Here is an 18,210-nt window from a genome sequence, read left to right as displayed (position 1 = left end):
AAACAAGCCCAGAAGGGAAGAGCAGTGACTTTTCCAAACAAGGGAGACAGGAGGGAGCTGTCACATGGAGACTCTCAGCTGTCTGAGGGGAAGTGGGAATCCATGGCACAAAAGCTGACTTAAGGCAGCGTTTTGTTCCAGAGAGCTTTGTTCTCTGTGTGTGTGACAGCTGCCTTTTCTGGGTGCTCCATGGCAACACCTGGCAGGTGTCACTCGGGGTGAGAAGGTTCCTGCCTCGTTACCTTCATGGGGAGATGAGTAACGGAGCAGGGGTGTCATAACTATTGCCATGCCAACTGCCCGTGCTCCCTTCACCTTGGAGACCTGTCTGGTGAGATGACAGGTGGGTAAGGTGGATTTAGATGGGATCTCAGTCCTAAAACCATTCTCCCAACTTCTTGTTGAAAAATGCAGAGCTGCTGTCAGCAGATTTGTGTCCATACCCTTGTTACCTCCAGATAACTAAACTCACCATCACTACCCTACTTTGAGTAGACCCACAATGACAATTTGTGAGTTTCCCCCCTCACTTTTATTTTAGCCCTTAGCTATTCCAGCCATTCTATTTAAAACAGACTTTTGGACACGTTTATATCAACTGCAGTTTTATTGCAATTTTAATAACAAACTGGCAGTCTTCACTACTTGGAGGTGAAAGGCCCCTTTGAGAGGAACCTGGAGTGGTTTTCACTCCAGGTTTCAGAGAGCTTTAGCTCTCTAAAGTACTGCACTAAAAGGTTGAGGAAACAACAGAACCTGACTTTGGTTCTCAGAATTACTTTTTTCTCTCCTATAAGTTTCATTTCAACATCCAGCAGTTGTGGGGTTTGAGTTTAGGAGTAGCTAAAAGGACAGGGAAAGGTTAGGAAGGAAAAGTTAACATGAAGGTGGAATCAGCTGGGTCTGTAAAAGGGGGAGGTGGAGAGTGAAGCAAGGGGGAAAACCAGAACATCCTTTTTGAAGTACAATATATTCAAGTCAGCTGAGAATTCAACTGCTGACCCTGTCCTTCAGCTTCTGGGAAGAGATCACTAGGGAAGGCTCGAAGGAAGTCACGGTAGTTTACCTTGTCTTCATCACAGGAACAGTAGTCAATCAGCTGTAGGGACAAAACACACAGCACACACCATAAAGAGTTGGAAAAAGCTGCAAAATTGGGGTTGTTTTTAAGGGAAACTCCCCAGAGTTCTTGAGCAGGAGATGTCATTCCCCCATGTGGTAATCCCCATCCTGGTAATCCTGAATCACAGGTAAACTTGGAATCATAGAACCACTGAGGATTGAAAAGACCTACAAGATCATTGAGCCCAACCTTTAGATCATCAAGTCCAACCATTTAAGGATTGAACTTGATGATCTAAAGGTTGGACTTCATGATCTAAAAGTTCAAGTCCAACTTTGAATGCCTATAAATGACACTAATCTATGCAAGGAGAAAAAGTTAAAGTGTTGGAGTTTAATCCTGATTTCTGGGCCTCACCAGAGTGGCAAGAGAGCCACAAAAATACAAAGCATGGCCACAGACTGAGATGGGCCACAGAAAATCTTGCAGAAATCCCTGCCAAAAGTGGGGTGAAGGCAATGTATGTGAACAGTCACTGTTCCCTAGTGTCACTTCGGTGTGTGCACATGGCATAAAGGGGAGACACAGATAATTGAGCTTGGTGACAGCCCCACTAATGAGCCAGTTCTGGTGTCCGTGCCTGACCCTGCATTGTGTTACAGAGCCACAGCCTTTGTGTGCTCCAGGGGAAGAAAGAAGGCTTTTGTTTCTTTAATTGCATAACTAATCTCCTTCTGACACCCAGCAAGATGGAAAAGGTCTAATATCACAATTCCTTGAAAGGATTCCTCTTCCCTTGTCGCCTGGAGACAGATTCTCTGGGCTTTGCTTCTGTGACTGACAGCTGTGCTCCTCTCCAGGCGCTGAACTCTGTCTATGTTTAATTTATAGCCCTGCCACATTGCCCTGGGCTCTGGGAACACTGGGATTAAGATTTCAGGAGAGGAGATGGATGTTTTTAGTGCATAGGTCCTAGAGTGGGGCTCAAACATGGGAGTTTAGCTTCAATTGTCACAGGTTCTCCACATAATTTTGAGAATATTCTCTCCCACTCTCAGAGTGGAGCAGGGATTGTCAGCCCACTGTAAATTCCTCAGGGCAGAGTGAGCTCTGAGGAACTCTGATACAGCAAAGCCCTGGGTGTTTGTCAGGGCCTTCATTTATCCTGCATTCAGAGACACAAATCCTCTGCCCATGCACCTTTCTAACCATGCCTGTGATGCTCACAGTGGACTTCTTTAGAAAAGTTTTTATTTTAGCAGGGGAAATAACTCCCTCTGGTTTCCAGATTCTTCTAAAGTCTGAATCCCCCTTTATTGGCCACTAATCTACTGCCTATCAATGATGCTGAGGAAACATCCTTGCCAGTCAGATTCCTCCTCCATCCTCACTGCAGGAATTTTTCCCTCAGTTTCCCTCACATTTTATTGCTTTGCAGACTGTGCAAAGACTGTGATCTCCATGTGCTGCTTGTTGCTTATAGTGCCCAGCAAGTGTTAACCAGGATGTCATGAATAATAATAATAATAGTAATAGTAATAATAATAATAATAATAATAACCATTATTGTTATTGTTATTATTATTATTCATTGCTATATTATATATTATATATTTACTACACATTATGTATTACATATATACGAATTATTATTAATATTATTATATTTTAAAAATTATATTATATTATATTATATTATATTATATTATATTATATTATATTATATTATATTATATTATATTATATTATATTATATTATATACTGTTATATATTATAATAATATTATTATTTATTGTAATTTTAATAACAACTATAATTATAAGTTAATAACAACTATGATTATAAAATACATTTAATAACAGAAATAATAATAACTAATCATTATATTATTATGCATTATATTATAATTCTATATTATATTATATATTTATTATATATTATATACTTTATTATTATATTAATATATTGATATGTTAATATATATTAATTTTGTATATTATAGTTATTAATATTGTTTTGGAAAGTACTTAGTTCTTAGACCTTCAGTTCAGTTGCTGTTGAATCCAGAATGTCTCTAAGCTTTCCTAAGGCACATTCCTTGAACACCTCAGTGTCTACTCAATCTCAGCTGTGCTTAAGCCATCACAGACACACCAAGCTCTGCAGGAGCCTATCCCTGATCCCTGTTATGATTCCTGATCTCTGTCATGATCCTTTACTCATCCAAGACCTGAACCAGCAGGAATTTTCACACATCACAGTGCAGCCAAACATGGGGGGCAACCTGAATAACATTTTTTCCCTTTTCCTTAGAGGACAGCAATTATCTCCTCTAACACACATGCTCAGTCCAACAGCTCAGGAGTTTTTCTAGACTGGGACTCTCTTGCCCTTTTCTTGAATTTGTTCCCCTTTGAAGGCCAGAGCATAGCTGGTTAGGGTTGGTTTTTAGAAGAGATCTTTTGGAAGAAGCATAGAAGGGGAATTCCACATGAACAGCACCCCTTCCATCTGACCTTTTTAAGAAGAATGGTGCTGGTTGGCACGTTGAACCTGTCACAAAGAGTTAAAAATCTTGTTTTGTCCAGGAAGCCAGAGCCCTCTGTGTCACAATGATAAAATGCCTCATGAAACTGCCTGGTGTCGAAAGGCTCTTGGAGTTTCAGTTCTTTCTGAACTTCCACAATTAAATCATCCAGCTCCTTCTTGGGGAAGCCACTGCAGAAGAAAAGAATAATAGGATTTCATGTAAAAACTCATTTTGGCAGCCTTACTGTGACATTTGAGTAAAAAACAGAGCATTTCCCTGCATGCTCCACAGTGTCAGAAACTGTGGGACACTTGAGTTTCAACCAGAGCCATGATATAACTGCCTCCAAACCATGTTCTGAGATAACAGAGTATTACTGGGTCACAGAAACTGGGTCCAGACAGCTAAAAGGAGGATGTGGTCTAGGCTCTGATGGGCTGATAAGCAAAGAAGGAATAAATGCCCTAAAAAAGCCTCTCCCCACCACCTGCAGAGCCGTCAACCATCAAGCAGCTCAAGTTGGCAGTATCTGTTATAGTGAAGTGATGCTTTTTTTGGAAAATGTGTCCACCATCTGAAAATGATGTCCCCTCACAAACTGAAAGTGTTGAAGTGTTGCTTGGAGCAACACTGGGATAGTGGAAGATGTCCCTGCCATGGCAGGGGTTGGACTGAGCTGATCTTTAAGGTCCTTCCAACCCAAGCCATTTTGTGCTTCCGTGATTTTGGCTGGAAGTCCAAACACTTCTTGAACTCAGCCTTAGTGCTGTGACCACTTCTCTCTGTGCTGCTGAGCCAGAGCTGTCCCAGGAGGTTTTGGGGCTGGCAGCAGACACAATATTTTACTGTACACACCTCACACCCTCTGGATGTGCCCAAACAGCCCCTTGGAGCATCAGAACCACCAGCAGAGCAGGAGGCTGGGGCCCAGGGAGGCTGCTGAGAATGCCCTCAGCCTTATTTAGCCCCCCCACCCCATTCCTTGTAGCCTACCTGCTGGTAGTCTCCACCACCATCTTCCGTGGGAGGAAATGATCCCTTATGGATTGCACTGTGGCTGCAGGGAAACTCTGTGCATTTCTCTCCAAATAATTAAGCACATATTCATCAGCATCAGTGATAATAAACCTGTGGCCAAACACTAGGGGAGGAACATTAAAGAAGTAGTGTAACTTGTGGTTTAGCATGGGTTAAAGTAATTAACTTTAACAGGAGGGAGCAAGATTCCTCTCCCGTGGCTGGGCTCTGCTTTGAGCCAGCTCTGCTACTTGTTTCACTTCTTGAAGCAAGAATAATTTCACTGATTGAAAGGTTCAAACATTGACAGTAACAAAGTTATATCAATGTACATCAGCTGCTAATCTGGAAACTCAAATGTGAGGAGACCCAGAAGCAGTAGATCTTTTAAGTGAAGGAAGAGATATGCAATAAATGAAATTTCAGAGCAGAGTATTATAAATCCAGGCTGGATTTTACCTTCAATTGTAGAACCAATGGTGAAGTCAGAGGCCTCATAGTATATGGGATTCTCTGGAGTAGATCCTGGCTTGGTAACTTTTGTCCTTCTTAAGTATTTGCCCCCAGTGATGCCAGAGTTTCTGACTGGGGGTTCATAGATGCTGATTGTGTCATCGGCGAGGAAATAAGAGAGGATGAAACGACGATTTTTGTCCTCAGGCACTGGTGATTCCTACAGGAAAGGTAGCAGGTTTGGAATAGAGCATTTGAACAGGTTTGAACATTTGAACCAGGTTTTCCCTGCCTGAGGTGCTTAGGAGTACCTAGTTACTCATAAGCACCCAGAACTTTTTTCACAGCTGACTAAACAAAGCATTTGATGTGCTGACATAGCATAACAAAGCACTAGACAGCACTCAGGATCTGAATTTCAAAGGCTACTTGTTTTATTCAAGCCACTGAAGCAGAATCTGGGTTGAAGTTACCAAATATATTCAGTGTTTCCACAGCCTGAGTAATCCGAGAGAAATCCTTTCTCTATCCTATATGGAATGATTCATCCCAGAGAGGCTGTAAAATTCAGTTTTAAATTACATTTTTTCATTATGCTGAGTGCCTGAGAGAGGCTGGTGCTGTTTCAGTCCTTAGTCACAGGAAGTCACTCCCCTGACACACCAGTGGATTTACTTGCTTAGCTTAAAGCTAAGTGGATCTTAACTCCTCAGCTGTGACCTTTAGGGAACTCCTGCACAATAGGGAAAAGAAACCAGAGTGTTTGGAGAGGGCAGGCACAAGGCAGCACAGGAAATGCCATCGCTGCTGCTGGATGTGCCAGAGGCTCCTTGCATAAACCAGCTGCAAAGCTGGCACAAAGGCCAGGGCCTGGAGTGCTGCAATGGGTGGAAAACACCATTCTCATGGATTTTCCAGCTTCTACACAGCATTGGCTGCTCTGCTAGGACAGCTCCTTGCTGGCTGCTGCATCCAGGACTAGCCTGGAGAAGGACAGGGGCTGGGCCAGCAGCAGAGACATCAAGAACTGGCTGGTGGCAGTGGTGGCAGGCAGGCAGAGGCACAGTGCCCAGTGCAGGCTGCTTCAGCCAGGGCCATCTGTCATGCAGCACTGGCAGAGGGAGTTTTTCCATAAATGGCTGTGGGTTTGTAGCAGGTTTGGTTTGTACTTTTTGGCCTTATTTTTTTTTTTTCTAGTTTTTTGAGCTGTCGATTGTCACAGCAAGCACACAATAACCCCATGGCATCCCCTCAGGGACACTCCTGTTGGCTTGGAGAGCTCTCTTTTCCCACTGGCACAAAGGAGAGTTTGCCAACAGCCTTGTCTGGGCAGGCTGCTCCTTCCATCCTCCTGGCACTATTCCACCAAGGAAAACACTTACCAGGGCCACCTGGTACCGCAGGACCTTCAGATTATTCTCCAGCATCTTAATGACATCTTTCCGTGGAGGCTTTGGAAACAGACTAAGGCAGTTCTGGAGAGAGTCTTCAGGGATGCCAAAACCATTGTAGGGAGGAATTACCTGCATGCAGAGGAGATATCAATCATAAACAGCTGCAACTAAGAACAAGACAAAGTTTATAAGACTTAGCAAAGCCCATCAGATTTGGAAGGGAATATTCTGCCACCAGGTAGGAAGAGCTGTGACATTCTACCCAGTAGAGATGGTTGATGGCCATGTGTTGTATTTAATGAAAATATAAGAGAATTAAGCAAATCTGAAACTCAGAAAGCCAGGTAATTTCTCTGATTTAAGAGGTTATGGCTATATTAAAGCCATAGAATGGTTTGGGTTGAAAAGGACCTTAAAATCATCTACTTTGAACTAAACCTTCCCATGCACAGGAGCTCAGACATCAAATGGTTACACTGGTAACCTAATTCCCATCATGCCTGTGGTCTAAGCACAACTCCAAACAATTTCTGGGCTCAGTTTGGGAGGTAACAAGGGCTGTGACTATCCCCAGTAGGCAGTTTGGACTTGGCAACACTGTTCTGAAGAGTGAGGGAGAGTTCAGTAGTATGAGTACAGTCAGACTTTCATTTTTATATCCATTATGATCATTCTTGCCTTGTCTTTTTCAAGTTTATTTTTTTCTTTAAGCTGAACTTGTTTTCTACAGGTTCTTACTAAGCTGAACCTCTACTTTACTATAACAGCTTACACCAACTGCTTCCTTTCCTCCCTTCTTATGAGAAATTGCAGTACCTGTGGAACCTTTTCAAGTGGTTTCTTATTTACATCCACTGGCTGGAAGTCTGTAATGCCATATTTTTCACGATAGAAGTCCTGGGTGAACTTGTCACAATCATAGATGAAGAAGGTGCGTCCAAGGAGGGTGACAGTTTTGCCAATAGCAAAATCTTTGGGTGAGAACCACTCTTGTACCTCATGGTCAGTGATCTCCAGCACACAGCTTGGGAAGTTCTCTAAGGACAAGGGAGCAGAAGGAAAAATGAATTAATCAGGGAGAGGTTAATGTTTCCTAGTGAAAATGGATATAAAAGCAAGGTGTATAAATAGCTACAGGGAGATGCTGGCACTGCTGTCCTGCCACTTTTTCCCAAAAGATAAAGAATTTAGTGACAATTTGAAGAACTTTTTTTTGACCAAGAAATAATGACATTGGAGCACAGATGTGTGTGTCAACATAAACTTACTGTTCTTGTCCACAAAGATTTTGGGCAAGCGCTGGCGTCTCATCAGTACCGGGAACGGGTCCCTCCCATCGTTTCTCTTGTGCACTTCCCGAACCTCCACTGTGTCATCTGCCAAGAAGTAATGGATGATGCAGGGATGGTGATCACCAAAGGCACAGTTAGTGTCATCCCATATGGCATAGAAGCGAAGCACCTGGAGTGGAGAAAAAGAAAGGAGTCAAACATGGATCAGAATCATCTTTTGGTGCCACAGAAATCAAACTCATCACATTGAGATGCTCAAGAATTCCACAAGGTTCAACTCCTGAAGAGAGAGGAGAGACATAGGGAGAATTTAGTCAGAGCAAGGGGCATTTGTGTTTGTCTGAAACTTTGGGGGAGCAGAGGAGTGGATGCAGCAAGACCATTCCTAATAGAAGTGCATCTGGCTGCTGAATTCCAGAGGCAGGTGGCTTATCTCATCCCAACAGAAAGCAAGAGTGTAATGGATGATATTGAGCACAGGCTCTGCAATCCAAAGAGGAGCTGTTTACAAGGCACAAAGCCCAGAAAAAAGCATAAAAGGTTTTGTTTCTCACTAAAGCCAAGAAAGGAGCAAATCTGGAGTCTGTTCAGCAGACTGAGACAATTTAGAATAAGTGAGATTGCAGACTCTCACAAGACCTGGGTTTCAATAGCACATATTCACTGTAATAACAGAATCTTTTAGGCTGGAAGATCACTGAGTCCAACCTCCGACTGACCCCCACCCTGTCACCCTTCCCAGAGCACTGAGTGACATTTCCAGTCATTCCTTGGACATTTCCAGGGATGTGGACTCCACCACCTCCCTGGGAAGTCTGTTTCAATGTCTAATCACCCTTTCTGTGAAGAAATCCTTCCTAATTCAACCCAAACCTCCCCTTGCACAACTTGAGGCCATTTCCAGTCCTCTCTCTGGTTGCTTGGGAGAAGATACTGACCCTCACCTGGCTGTCCCCTCCTGTCAGGGAGTTGTGCAGAGCCTGAAGGACCCCCCTGAGCCTCCTTTTCTCCAGGCTGAGCCCCTTTCCCAGTTCCTTCAGCCAATCTTGGTGCTTCAGCCCCTTCCCTGGACACACTCAGACCCTCACTGCCTTTCCTAAAGCAAAGGACCCAGATCTTCAGACCCAGAACCAGGACTGGAGGTCCCTCACCAGTGTGGTGTGGGTAATTATACACTAATTAGCGCAATCCCCAGCTCTCTCACCTTTGTATCATAGGCCAGGAACTGTCTGAAGGGGTCGGGACTTGTGGGCGTGATGCGTTTTTGCACAGGCATCTGACGCTGCTCCGTGTAAGGATCTGAAACCAGCTCCTCTGGAGGGTTCACTTCAATCCCTTGGCTCTCCAGGAACACCTAGGAAGGTCATCTGAGGTGTTAGTGCTGCCAGGAGTTCTGAAGGTAAGAGGTGACTAGAGTGAGGTCAGAATTCTGCAAGTTCACTCCTCACAGAGAATTCTACAGCAACAGCAAAATACAACAGATGACAAATACATTTGTTTAAGCTGCTTTTTATCTTTGCTTACCCTTTAATTAATCAGAGCAGTTCTGTCCTGAACATCCTAACTCAGATTTCACTTGAGCACAGTTTTCCTTGGCCTTAGGACTTTAAATGGAAGATAGCTGTCAGTTCAACTCTTTTATGTAAATGGAAAAGATTAAATTGCTGTATAAACACAGATGTAGTCAGCCTGAGTTTGTAATAATTTAGGGCTGTGTCAGATAGAAGAAGCTAGTGTGACCCACACTAGGCACATCAAGACCCTTCAGGCACGAGGATATGTGTCAGTGGCAGCTTCATTCCATCTTTCAGCAATACTTTTCCCACAGAAAGAGTCCAATCTGCTTGCTTATAAAGGGATTTTTTGCTTACCTTGGACCATGAACAAAATCCGGGGTGTACTCATGGACTTGCATCAGTCACCCAAAACAATCTCTGAAGTCAAGGGACTTGTTCCCACTTTGAAAAGTGGTCCATGAAAACATTCAGCCCAGGAAGCACCTATGCAAACATCTCCCACAGGAATGTGAGATCCCCCAGGAGACTCACAAGGCAAGTTCACACTTTCAGACTCACTATTTCCTGGTCTGGAAGATGTGAGTAAATTATGAATACACTATTGGCCTTGAGGTGTGGACCCATGTAGCTCATTCCATGTTTTTCATCAATATTTAATGAGGACCAGCTCTTTATTTGATGTGGACTGACTTGAACAGTCACCAGTTCCAGCAGAGCTGGCCCCACAGCCACATTTATACCAATATATTACACATGTTGGGAACATTCCCAGTCACTGAGGCCAACTGACAAGGAAAAGCCTGGATCTAAACTCTTCCAGCCTCCAGGACAGGGCGACTGCATGTAACTCACCTATTGGGAATGGCCCCTGGAGCAGTCTAACTCCTGGCCTGGAAGAATAGTAGCTGACCAGGGCTGAGATTTTACTGGGGACAACCTAGCAGGATACCAGCATACTGGTAATTTTTATTTCTTGTTATTGGATCTGTATTATCTCATTTACTGGTACAGAAATAGCCAGAAATAGAAAAACAGGCAATGAGTAAGCTTTCTTAGAAAGGTCAGTTCATACCATGATTCTCAACCCATGGATCATTAATTGGCTGTGAATGTGTGCAGAGTTACTGCCTGTATTCCTTTCCACTGTTCCTAACAGAGGAATATTAAATCAGAAAAGAGTCAGGATCACTAATTTCCTTCTCATGTATGCACAATGTTTCACCTGGACTCCAAGCAGTTAAACTACCCAGACAGGTACTTAAAATTTGTATTGTAAAGATAAGTCCTGAGGACAAAGGATGGACTCCCAGCAGTCCTGGGGCAAAAATCCTGAGCACCTTACTTGCCCTCAGCAGATGTCATACCCTGAAGTTCCTTTTGGCCTGAAAAAAGAAATCTCCACAAAAAGCAAAATGAAAGACTGTGAGCACCCATATGACAAAAGCTACAGCTGCAAACTGCTGGACTCTAAGAGGTAATTTAACCCCTGCATTCCCAGGATCTGGGAGTGTTTCTGTCAGTGCTCTCCCCAGCACACACCTTGGTGAAGGAGTCGCAGTTGACCAGGCGGTAGGTCCGGCCGTAGATGGTGAGGTCGATGCCCACGTTCAGATCCTTCCAGTGGTAATAATCCCCGTGCACGTTCTTGGGCACTCGGTGGCGCCTCATGAGTTTGCCTTGGACCAGACCTGAGTTCTTCACCTTGGGCTCGATGATGCACATGCTGTCATCCTCCAGGTAGTAGTAGATGCACACCTGGCGGATCCGGTAATTCTCCTCTGGGGAGATAGCAACTTCCTCCATGAAGTAGGCATCGAACTTCAAAACCTGCCCAAGGCACAACACAGCAAAGAGAGAGAGAAAGAAACAATTTGAACACCATGATTAGTCTATTAAGGCAAATAATTTATTTGTAATTTGCTTTGGTGGTGTAAAATTACTGGATTAGATTCTAAAAGTCTTCAGAGACAACTGTGCCCTAATCTGTGACAGCAGAGGCACCAGGAGTGCTTTTATTAAGATGTGTCTTTTGCAACTTTGGTATGCCTGAGACAAGTACAAAAATACAGCTTTTTCCCTACTTCTTGATCACCTGCTGTTTCACCTACTGCCAGGTGCTTGGCTACTGACAGTAATCTACTTTCCTGACACACAGCTTTTTATTTGTCAGCTTTACAGCCCTGATTTAGGGAAGTTATCCACAGATTTTAGTAAAGAGTTCAACCACATCTGAAAGGGGTCATCATTTTAAGGCCAGGCTCTGAGCAACCTGGGATAGCAGAAGGTGTCCCTACCCATGGCAGGGAGGCTGGAACAAGATGATCTTTAAGGTCCCTTTCCATGATCTGAAGTCACATCTATTCAGCACTGACAGCAAAAACTGATTTGTGCTGGGGAAACAAGGAAACTAATCAGCCAGTCTCTCTGCTTGGCAGAAGCAGGAGGAATATTCCCTCCAAGACTATTCAATGCCCTTAAGAAGGTGCAGGTGGCCAATCATGCCTTGCATACCCAGCCTACACCAGCCCAGAGGCGTGGATAATTAAGAGATGATAAAGCCAGCAAGTTCCTCTCAGTCAGCAAAGTGTCCCACAAGGGATTGCGACATCCCCAGCAGCACTGAGGCCCCTGCTGCTCCTGTGGCTTGAAGGAATGGGCAGAGAAGGATCTGACAGATTAACCAGCAACATTTACATTGCTCTGAAGGAACAGCCTCAGCAATTAACAGAGCACATCTGTTCCCCAGCTTGTGCCACAGCCAGGCTGAGGGCTGGCTGGCTGCACATTGCTCTGGCAGGGCTGCCAGCGTGTGGAGCCTGCACGTGCTGAGCTCCCGAGCCCTGCAGCTCCCACTGCAGCAGCTGCTCCGTGCACGGCTGCGGGTTGCAGCTTGGGCCATTGGCACACTGAAAACCAAGGGTCAGCTCAGGGCTGCTCCAAGCAGACACAGAGCCAGCACCCAGTCTGCTAGGATGACCAAGATGTAACATGGGAAGCACTAATGGAGCAGTTCAGGTTGTGACACACTGTGGTGACAACACAAGCACCAATAGACAGACCACAGTCAAACTGGCTACCAGGGCTCCCACTGCAGACTGACTTTTCCAGTTAAAGCTCAGTTACAACCTCAAGATAGTTTTGGAAACACAGAACTCCAGGCTGTGGCTTACAGAGCAATACTTTCAAGCTGGAGCTTTCCAGAGCTAATCAAACCTCTTTTCCAACATCTGCTGGAAATGCTCAAGCGTAACTTGCAGGGAATGTCTTACATCGTTTACGTATTATAATCCTCCTCCCGAGCAAAGAAAGCCTCTTTCAGTCTGGGATTCAGCTGTCTCTGACTAAGGGCTCTGGCATCTGAAAACTGCTGCATGCAGTCCCATGAACCCTGGAGCTGACTGTTTATGTCTCCGAATTTGGCCAGTGATATTCCTGGAATCAGCTTCTTTATACCTTTTTGTCATAAGCCACGAATGCTGGAGTGAAGCGGGAAGGTGCAGGCCTCTTGACTTGCCCATAGGTCAGTGTGGCTCCCTTGGTGCATAAATCATCTAATTCATCTTGAGAGAGCTGATTTGCAAAGAGTGTTTCCCCACCAACCCCCTCTCTTGGCAGCCGGAAAAAGGCATATCCATTTTTGAAGTCCATTGTCTGGCACCGATGAAAAGATGTTTTCTGTTGGAAGGAAATCCAGCTATCAAAATACTGCATGAATTTAGCAGATATAGCTACTGGAAGCACAAAAAAACCCCAGTAAGCAAGTGCATTATCAAGAATGTCTCACCCCACACACATCCCCAGCATTTTATTATAAACTACTGCAGCAGTTATTTAAAATCAGATTTTGTACTTAGGGAAAAAAACAGTGGAAAAAACCAGGGAGTGGTGGATGTACAAGGCACAAGAGTGAACTCAGATCCTTGCACTGCCACAGGCTCTGGAAGAACTTAAATCACTGAATTTCCTGACTGCCACCATAGTCAGTGCCTAGAACAGTGTGTCAGCACTTTATCTGCCCTGGCATTTATCTCACCAGCTCTTTGTTCCCTACCCTATTTGTCAGCAGTACAGAGCACCATGGGACCTCAGTTACTGCCTTATGGTGCTCCCTTCACTCTTGTGCACCCTCTCTGTATTTCATTGTTATTTATTTTCTTAACCCTCCCCTGGGCATAATACAGGATTTTCTTTGCTGGGTTAAATCAAGGCATGCCATGCTCACAAAACTGCAATTATGAAATTGCACATTAGTTGTTTTATCACCTCTCTACATAGTTGTAGACTGATAGAACAGCCTGGGATGGAAGGGACATTAAAGATTATCCAGTGGGAGGTGTCCTTGGGCAGGGACACCTTCCACTATCCCTGGTTGCTCCAAGCCCCATCCAACCTGGACTTGGACACTTGCAGTGATGAAACAACCACAGTTTCTCTGGGCAACCCGTGCCAATATCTCACCACCCTCTTTGTAAAAAACTTCCTCCTTGTATCTAATCTCAATTAAGCCTCTTAGAGTTTAAAACCATCATTCCTTGTCCTGCTGCTACAGGCCCTGCTAAAAAGTTTGTCCCATCTTTCATGAAGCCCCTTTAGGTACTGGAAGGGGCTCTGAGCTCTCTCTGGAGCCTTCTCTTCTCCAGGTGAGCACCCCCAGCTCTCCCAGCCCGGCTCCAGAGCAGAGGGGCTCTGAGATCTCCTTGGATCTTTCTCCAGGAGAACATCCCCAGCTCTCCCAGCCTTGAGAGCAGAGGGGCTCCAGCCCTTGGAACATCTCTGTGGCCTCCTCTGGATTTGCTCCAGCAGCTCCATGTCCTGTTTATGCTGAGGACCCCAGATCTGGAGGCAGCTCTGCAGGTGGAGTCTCACCTGAGAGGGGCAGAATTGTCCCATCCCCTGCTCCCCACAGGGGGATCACCCCAGCACATTGTGGGGGTTTCTGGCTCCCAGCCTCTCATCCATCAGCAGCCCCAAGTCCTTCTCCCGGGGCTGAATTCAACCAGAGTTGTGCACAGGACCTGATCTCTGCCAGCCACTCTTGTTCTTCACCACTGAAGAGCAGGATCACACTGAGTGACACCAAACTGTCCCACTTGCTGCACACTCCATCACACGTGGCACCTCACCTGCACTGCAGGAACCTGCCTGGTCCCACTGGGCTTTCAGCACTTACAGCTCCAAAGAAAGCAGGGGAAATTATGAGTCCCTGATAATAAAATCTCTTGACTTTTGCCAAGTAAAACAGAGTTGTAAGCATTTCTAGTGCTGAGAGAACAAGCTCCAGCTCCTTTTCCAGCCCCAGGCTTGCAGTCAGTCCAACCTCAGGCATGCAAACTGCACTCCCTCTCTTGCTCCTCATGGTTAAGCCTCTAATCTTATTTATCCCTTCAAGGCCCCACTTGAATTCCACATAATTCCCTGTTTTCCCTTTAAACTGCTACTATAGATCTTGCAATGGAGAGAGCAGTGAGGAAAACAGGTGAAAACAAGATTTGTCTGAAGACATTTTAGCAGAACATCCACAGGACTGCCACTTCCTTCTGTTAAATAAACACCAAGGGAATGTTGTGGGGAAAAATATTCAAGGAAAACCAGGAAGTTTGTCTTTAATTTGAGCAATATCAGTGTTTGTCAGAAGTGTGCAGGCTTTTAAGAGCCCACATTTGCCTACAGAAAGCACCTCATTGGTTCCTAAGGCTCCTGAGTGGATAAGCTCTCCCAAAGTGAGCCTGTATGCCAGATAACATCTTCCAGGATTAGGTGACTAATGAAAATTTAAAAGGGAAAACCCAGAATGTAAACTCCTAATCTCAGTTGCTGGCAGTGTTTATCTGAAGAAATTCCACTGAATTAAGTCTTTCTTTTTGCCAAGTCTGTAACACTTCACACAAACACCATTCCCTCTCCCAGTGTCTGTTTCCCTGTCCTGTGAGCACTAAGCAGTAACAACACTTGACTTGAGCACAGTTGTTTTCTTCAGAACTTCTCAACATTCACTTGGAAACCAAATATTGTGATGTCAGTTTTATGGACTGGAAAACTGCAGATTTCCAAGATGATATAAATTATTTCAAGGAAATATTATTATCTGATGATGATTCTGAGATAACCTTTATTGTTGGATTTGTTATGAGCAATTTACTCTATTTACTATTGGAGGACTCAGTTGTCACTGATTTTAGGCCAGGCTGGATGGGCTTGGAGCAATCTGGTTTGTGGAAGATGTCCCTGCCCATGGCAGAAGGTTGGAACTAGATGACATTTAAGATCCCTTCCAACTCAAACCATTCCATGATTCTGTGACAATAAATTTTCATATAAAAAGCTGAATGCAGCCAGGAATGTTTTCTGTTAAAGATGCTCTCCAGGAAGGCTGTAAATTCCTGGTGAGCCCAAACCAGGCATGAAACAACCCCCCTTTTGACTTTTTGGGGGAATTGTTTAGTAAATCAGAGAAATAAATGGAAGCATCATTTCTCTGTAGAACCACTTCTTCAAGAGGATGTTGGGAGGATTTGGGGATATCAGGTCCTTAGGGCCTGGACCATTGGATGGGGAAAAGCAGAAGTTGTTCCTCATTTAGGTATCAGATGCAGAGGATGAGGAGGAGGATGGGGATGAGATTGCTTCTTCCAGGGAACCGGGAAACAGCTGAGAATGTGACACTTCCTGGGGATGGTCCTGGAAGCTGTGATGACACCAGTTCTGTGGTGGGATACCAGCTCTCTCATCAGGTTATCAGGTTCCAGACCTGCACTGTCAAGGATTCAGCTCTCCAAGCAACACCAAGAGAGCAGTTTTGGAAGTAACAGAGCTTTGGAGGAAGAGGTATCAGGAAGGTGTTGATTGCCAATGAGATTGGTGACTTCAAGATGTACCTATGATAAATTATGTCCAGGAAAATAGATATGTAATAGATAAATTATGTCCAGGAAAAAAAATTATAATGGGATGATTTGGGGGATTAATTTATGTGGAGGAATGGTCAAGGTTTGATCAATATTGATTCTCCTGGGTATATCCAGGAGAGGAGGTATCAGGTGAATTTAAGGAACTTGGTTCAGGACAGTATCAGTATCAGTTCAGAGGACTTTGCTTTGGGAAAACTCAGATGGTTCAAAGAAACAGCAGCTTTCCTGAGGGAATTGGGTTTCAGGACTATAAAGTGATTTGGGGATTTCCCCTGGCATATTTTATGAACTGTGGAGGAATTATTGGATGGATTCAGGGGAACTGAATATCCAAAGGGGTGAGTTTGCAGACAGGAGTTCTGCAGTTATGGAAACAGCTTTTGGAATTTCAAATGAGGCTCACAAATGAGGGGGAGGTGGAGTGTGTGTGTCACTCTCCAAAGCTATCAGGACAAATTCAGGGTTATAAGATGGGAACATGATGCAATGGATTCCTTGGGGAGAAGATTAAAAGTACCAAGTCCCCTTGAAGGTTAGTTCAGGGATACTTGGTCCCTTGGGAACAGATTGCCATGTTCAATAGCAGTGGAAGAATTATGGGAGTACCAGGTCTGCTGTGGGTGGGATCAGGAGATACCAGGTGGGTACAGAGGGTTCAGATCCCTCAGAAGTGAGTCCAGCAGGTGTTTGGGAAACACCAAGTCCCTGGGGCAGAGTTTAGTGGATATTAAATATTCTGGGGAGCATCAAATGAGTTCACAGAGCACCAGGTTCTTTGGGGATACTCTGAAGGTCATGTCCAGGTTCTGGTGAGTTTGAGGTTCCCAGGACATGGGTTCAAAGGACACCAAGTTGTCTGGGGGATATTTGGTGAATACAGGATGTACCAGGCCCCTGGTCTGGCAGGGAATTACATCTGATCTGAGGAAACAGCAGGTTCCCTTGGTTCATGTTCCCTGAAGAAACTGTCTCCCCCTATACTCTGCTCTTGTGAAACCACACCTGCAGTGCTGCATCCAGCTTGGGAGCCCAAAACACAACAAATGCAGCGACCTGTTGGAGGGAGTCCAGAGGAAATAATGGAGATGCTCCAAGGGCTGGAGCCAGGCTGGGAGAGCTGGGGGTGTTCACATGGAGAAGAGAAGGATCCAGGGACACCTTAGAACCTCTTTTGGTGCCTAAAGGAACTCCAGGAGAGCTGGAGAGGGACTTGGGACAAGGGATGGAGAGACAGGACAAGGGGCAGTGGCTTCCCACTGCCAGAGGGCAGGGTTGGGTGGGATACTGAAAAGGAGTTGTTCCCTGTGAGGATGGCAAGTCCCTGGCACAGGGTGCCCAGAGAAGCTGTAGCTGCTCCTGCATCCCTGGAAGTGCTCAAGGCCAGGCTGGATGGGACTTAGAACAACGTGGGATAGTGGGAGGTGTCCCTGCCCATGGCAGGGAGTGGAATGGGATGAGCTTTAAGGTCTTCTAACCCAAACCATTTCACAATTCCATGAATACTGTTGAGTTTAGGGGTCCCAAGACTCCCGTGGAGGGAGTACCAGATTCCCAGAGAGTGTCTCCAGGGGACACCAGGTACCACCTGAAGCGGGTGCGGGACCCGTTCTGAGGTCACCCCTCAGGGGGCACCCTCCAGGCCGGCCCACCTTGCCCCGGGGGGGCCTCCCGTGGGAAGGGGGTACAGTGGGCAGGCGCGCTCACCGTGGGGTCCTTGATGGCGCAGCCGGGGAGGAAGGGCAGCCCCGGCTCGGGCACGATCGGGGGCCCTGTGCCCATACCCGGCCGCATCCCCGGCCCCGGCCCCGGCTCCGGCCCCGAGCTCATGGCGGCGGCGGCGGCGGCGCTGCGGGCCCGGCCTGCCCGACGCGTCTCCACGGCAACCCCCCGCACGCTCAGTGCGCGTGCGCGGGGCCCTTCGCGCCTCTCGCTGGCTTTCTCTGCGCATGCGCACTGAGAGCCGCGGGGCGCGCGGTTACCGTGGCAGCGGGGACGGCTCTGAGGGGCCGAACCGCCTCCCCCACCCCCGTGAGGG

The 18,210-nt window shown here is 45.8% G+C and overlaps 1 protein-coding gene across 2 annotated transcripts; it reads right to left on the bottom strand.

Moving 5' to 3' along the window:
- Positions 1-610: 610 nt before the first annotated feature.
- On the bottom strand, positions 611-18,002 carry EFHC1 (EF-hand domain containing 1). Of its 2 annotated transcripts, XM_064707123.1 has the most exons (11): positions 17,880-18,002; positions 12,721-12,942; positions 10,807-11,094; positions 8,955-9,104; positions 7,727-7,919; positions 7,275-7,495; positions 6,447-6,587; positions 5,071-5,284; positions 4,588-4,735; positions 3,581-3,782; positions 611-1,099 (listed from the first exon to the last, which is right to left on the bottom strand). In XM_064707123.1, exons 1-11 carry the CDS (start codon positions 18,000-18,002, stop codon positions 974-976), a joined length of 2,028 nt encoding a protein of 675 aa, XP_064563193.1. In that variant the 3' UTR covers positions 611-973. The 2 variants fall into 2 exon arrangements, with proteins under 2 accessions (XP_064563193.1, XP_064563194.1); XM_064707124.1 differs by lacking the exon at positions 12,721-12,942 and having other exon boundaries at positions 17,880-17,984.
- Positions 18,003-18,210: the final 208 nt, after the last annotated feature.

The sequence above is a fragment of the Zonotrichia leucophrys genome, chromosome 3, assembly GCF_028769735.1.
Source record: "Zonotrichia leucophrys gambelii isolate GWCS_2022_RI chromosome 3, RI_Zleu_2.0, whole genome shotgun sequence".
Taxonomy (NCBI): Eukaryota; Metazoa; Chordata; class Aves; order Passeriformes; family Passerellidae; genus Zonotrichia; species Zonotrichia leucophrys.
This window is presented reverse-complemented; position numbering and strand designations above follow the sequence as displayed.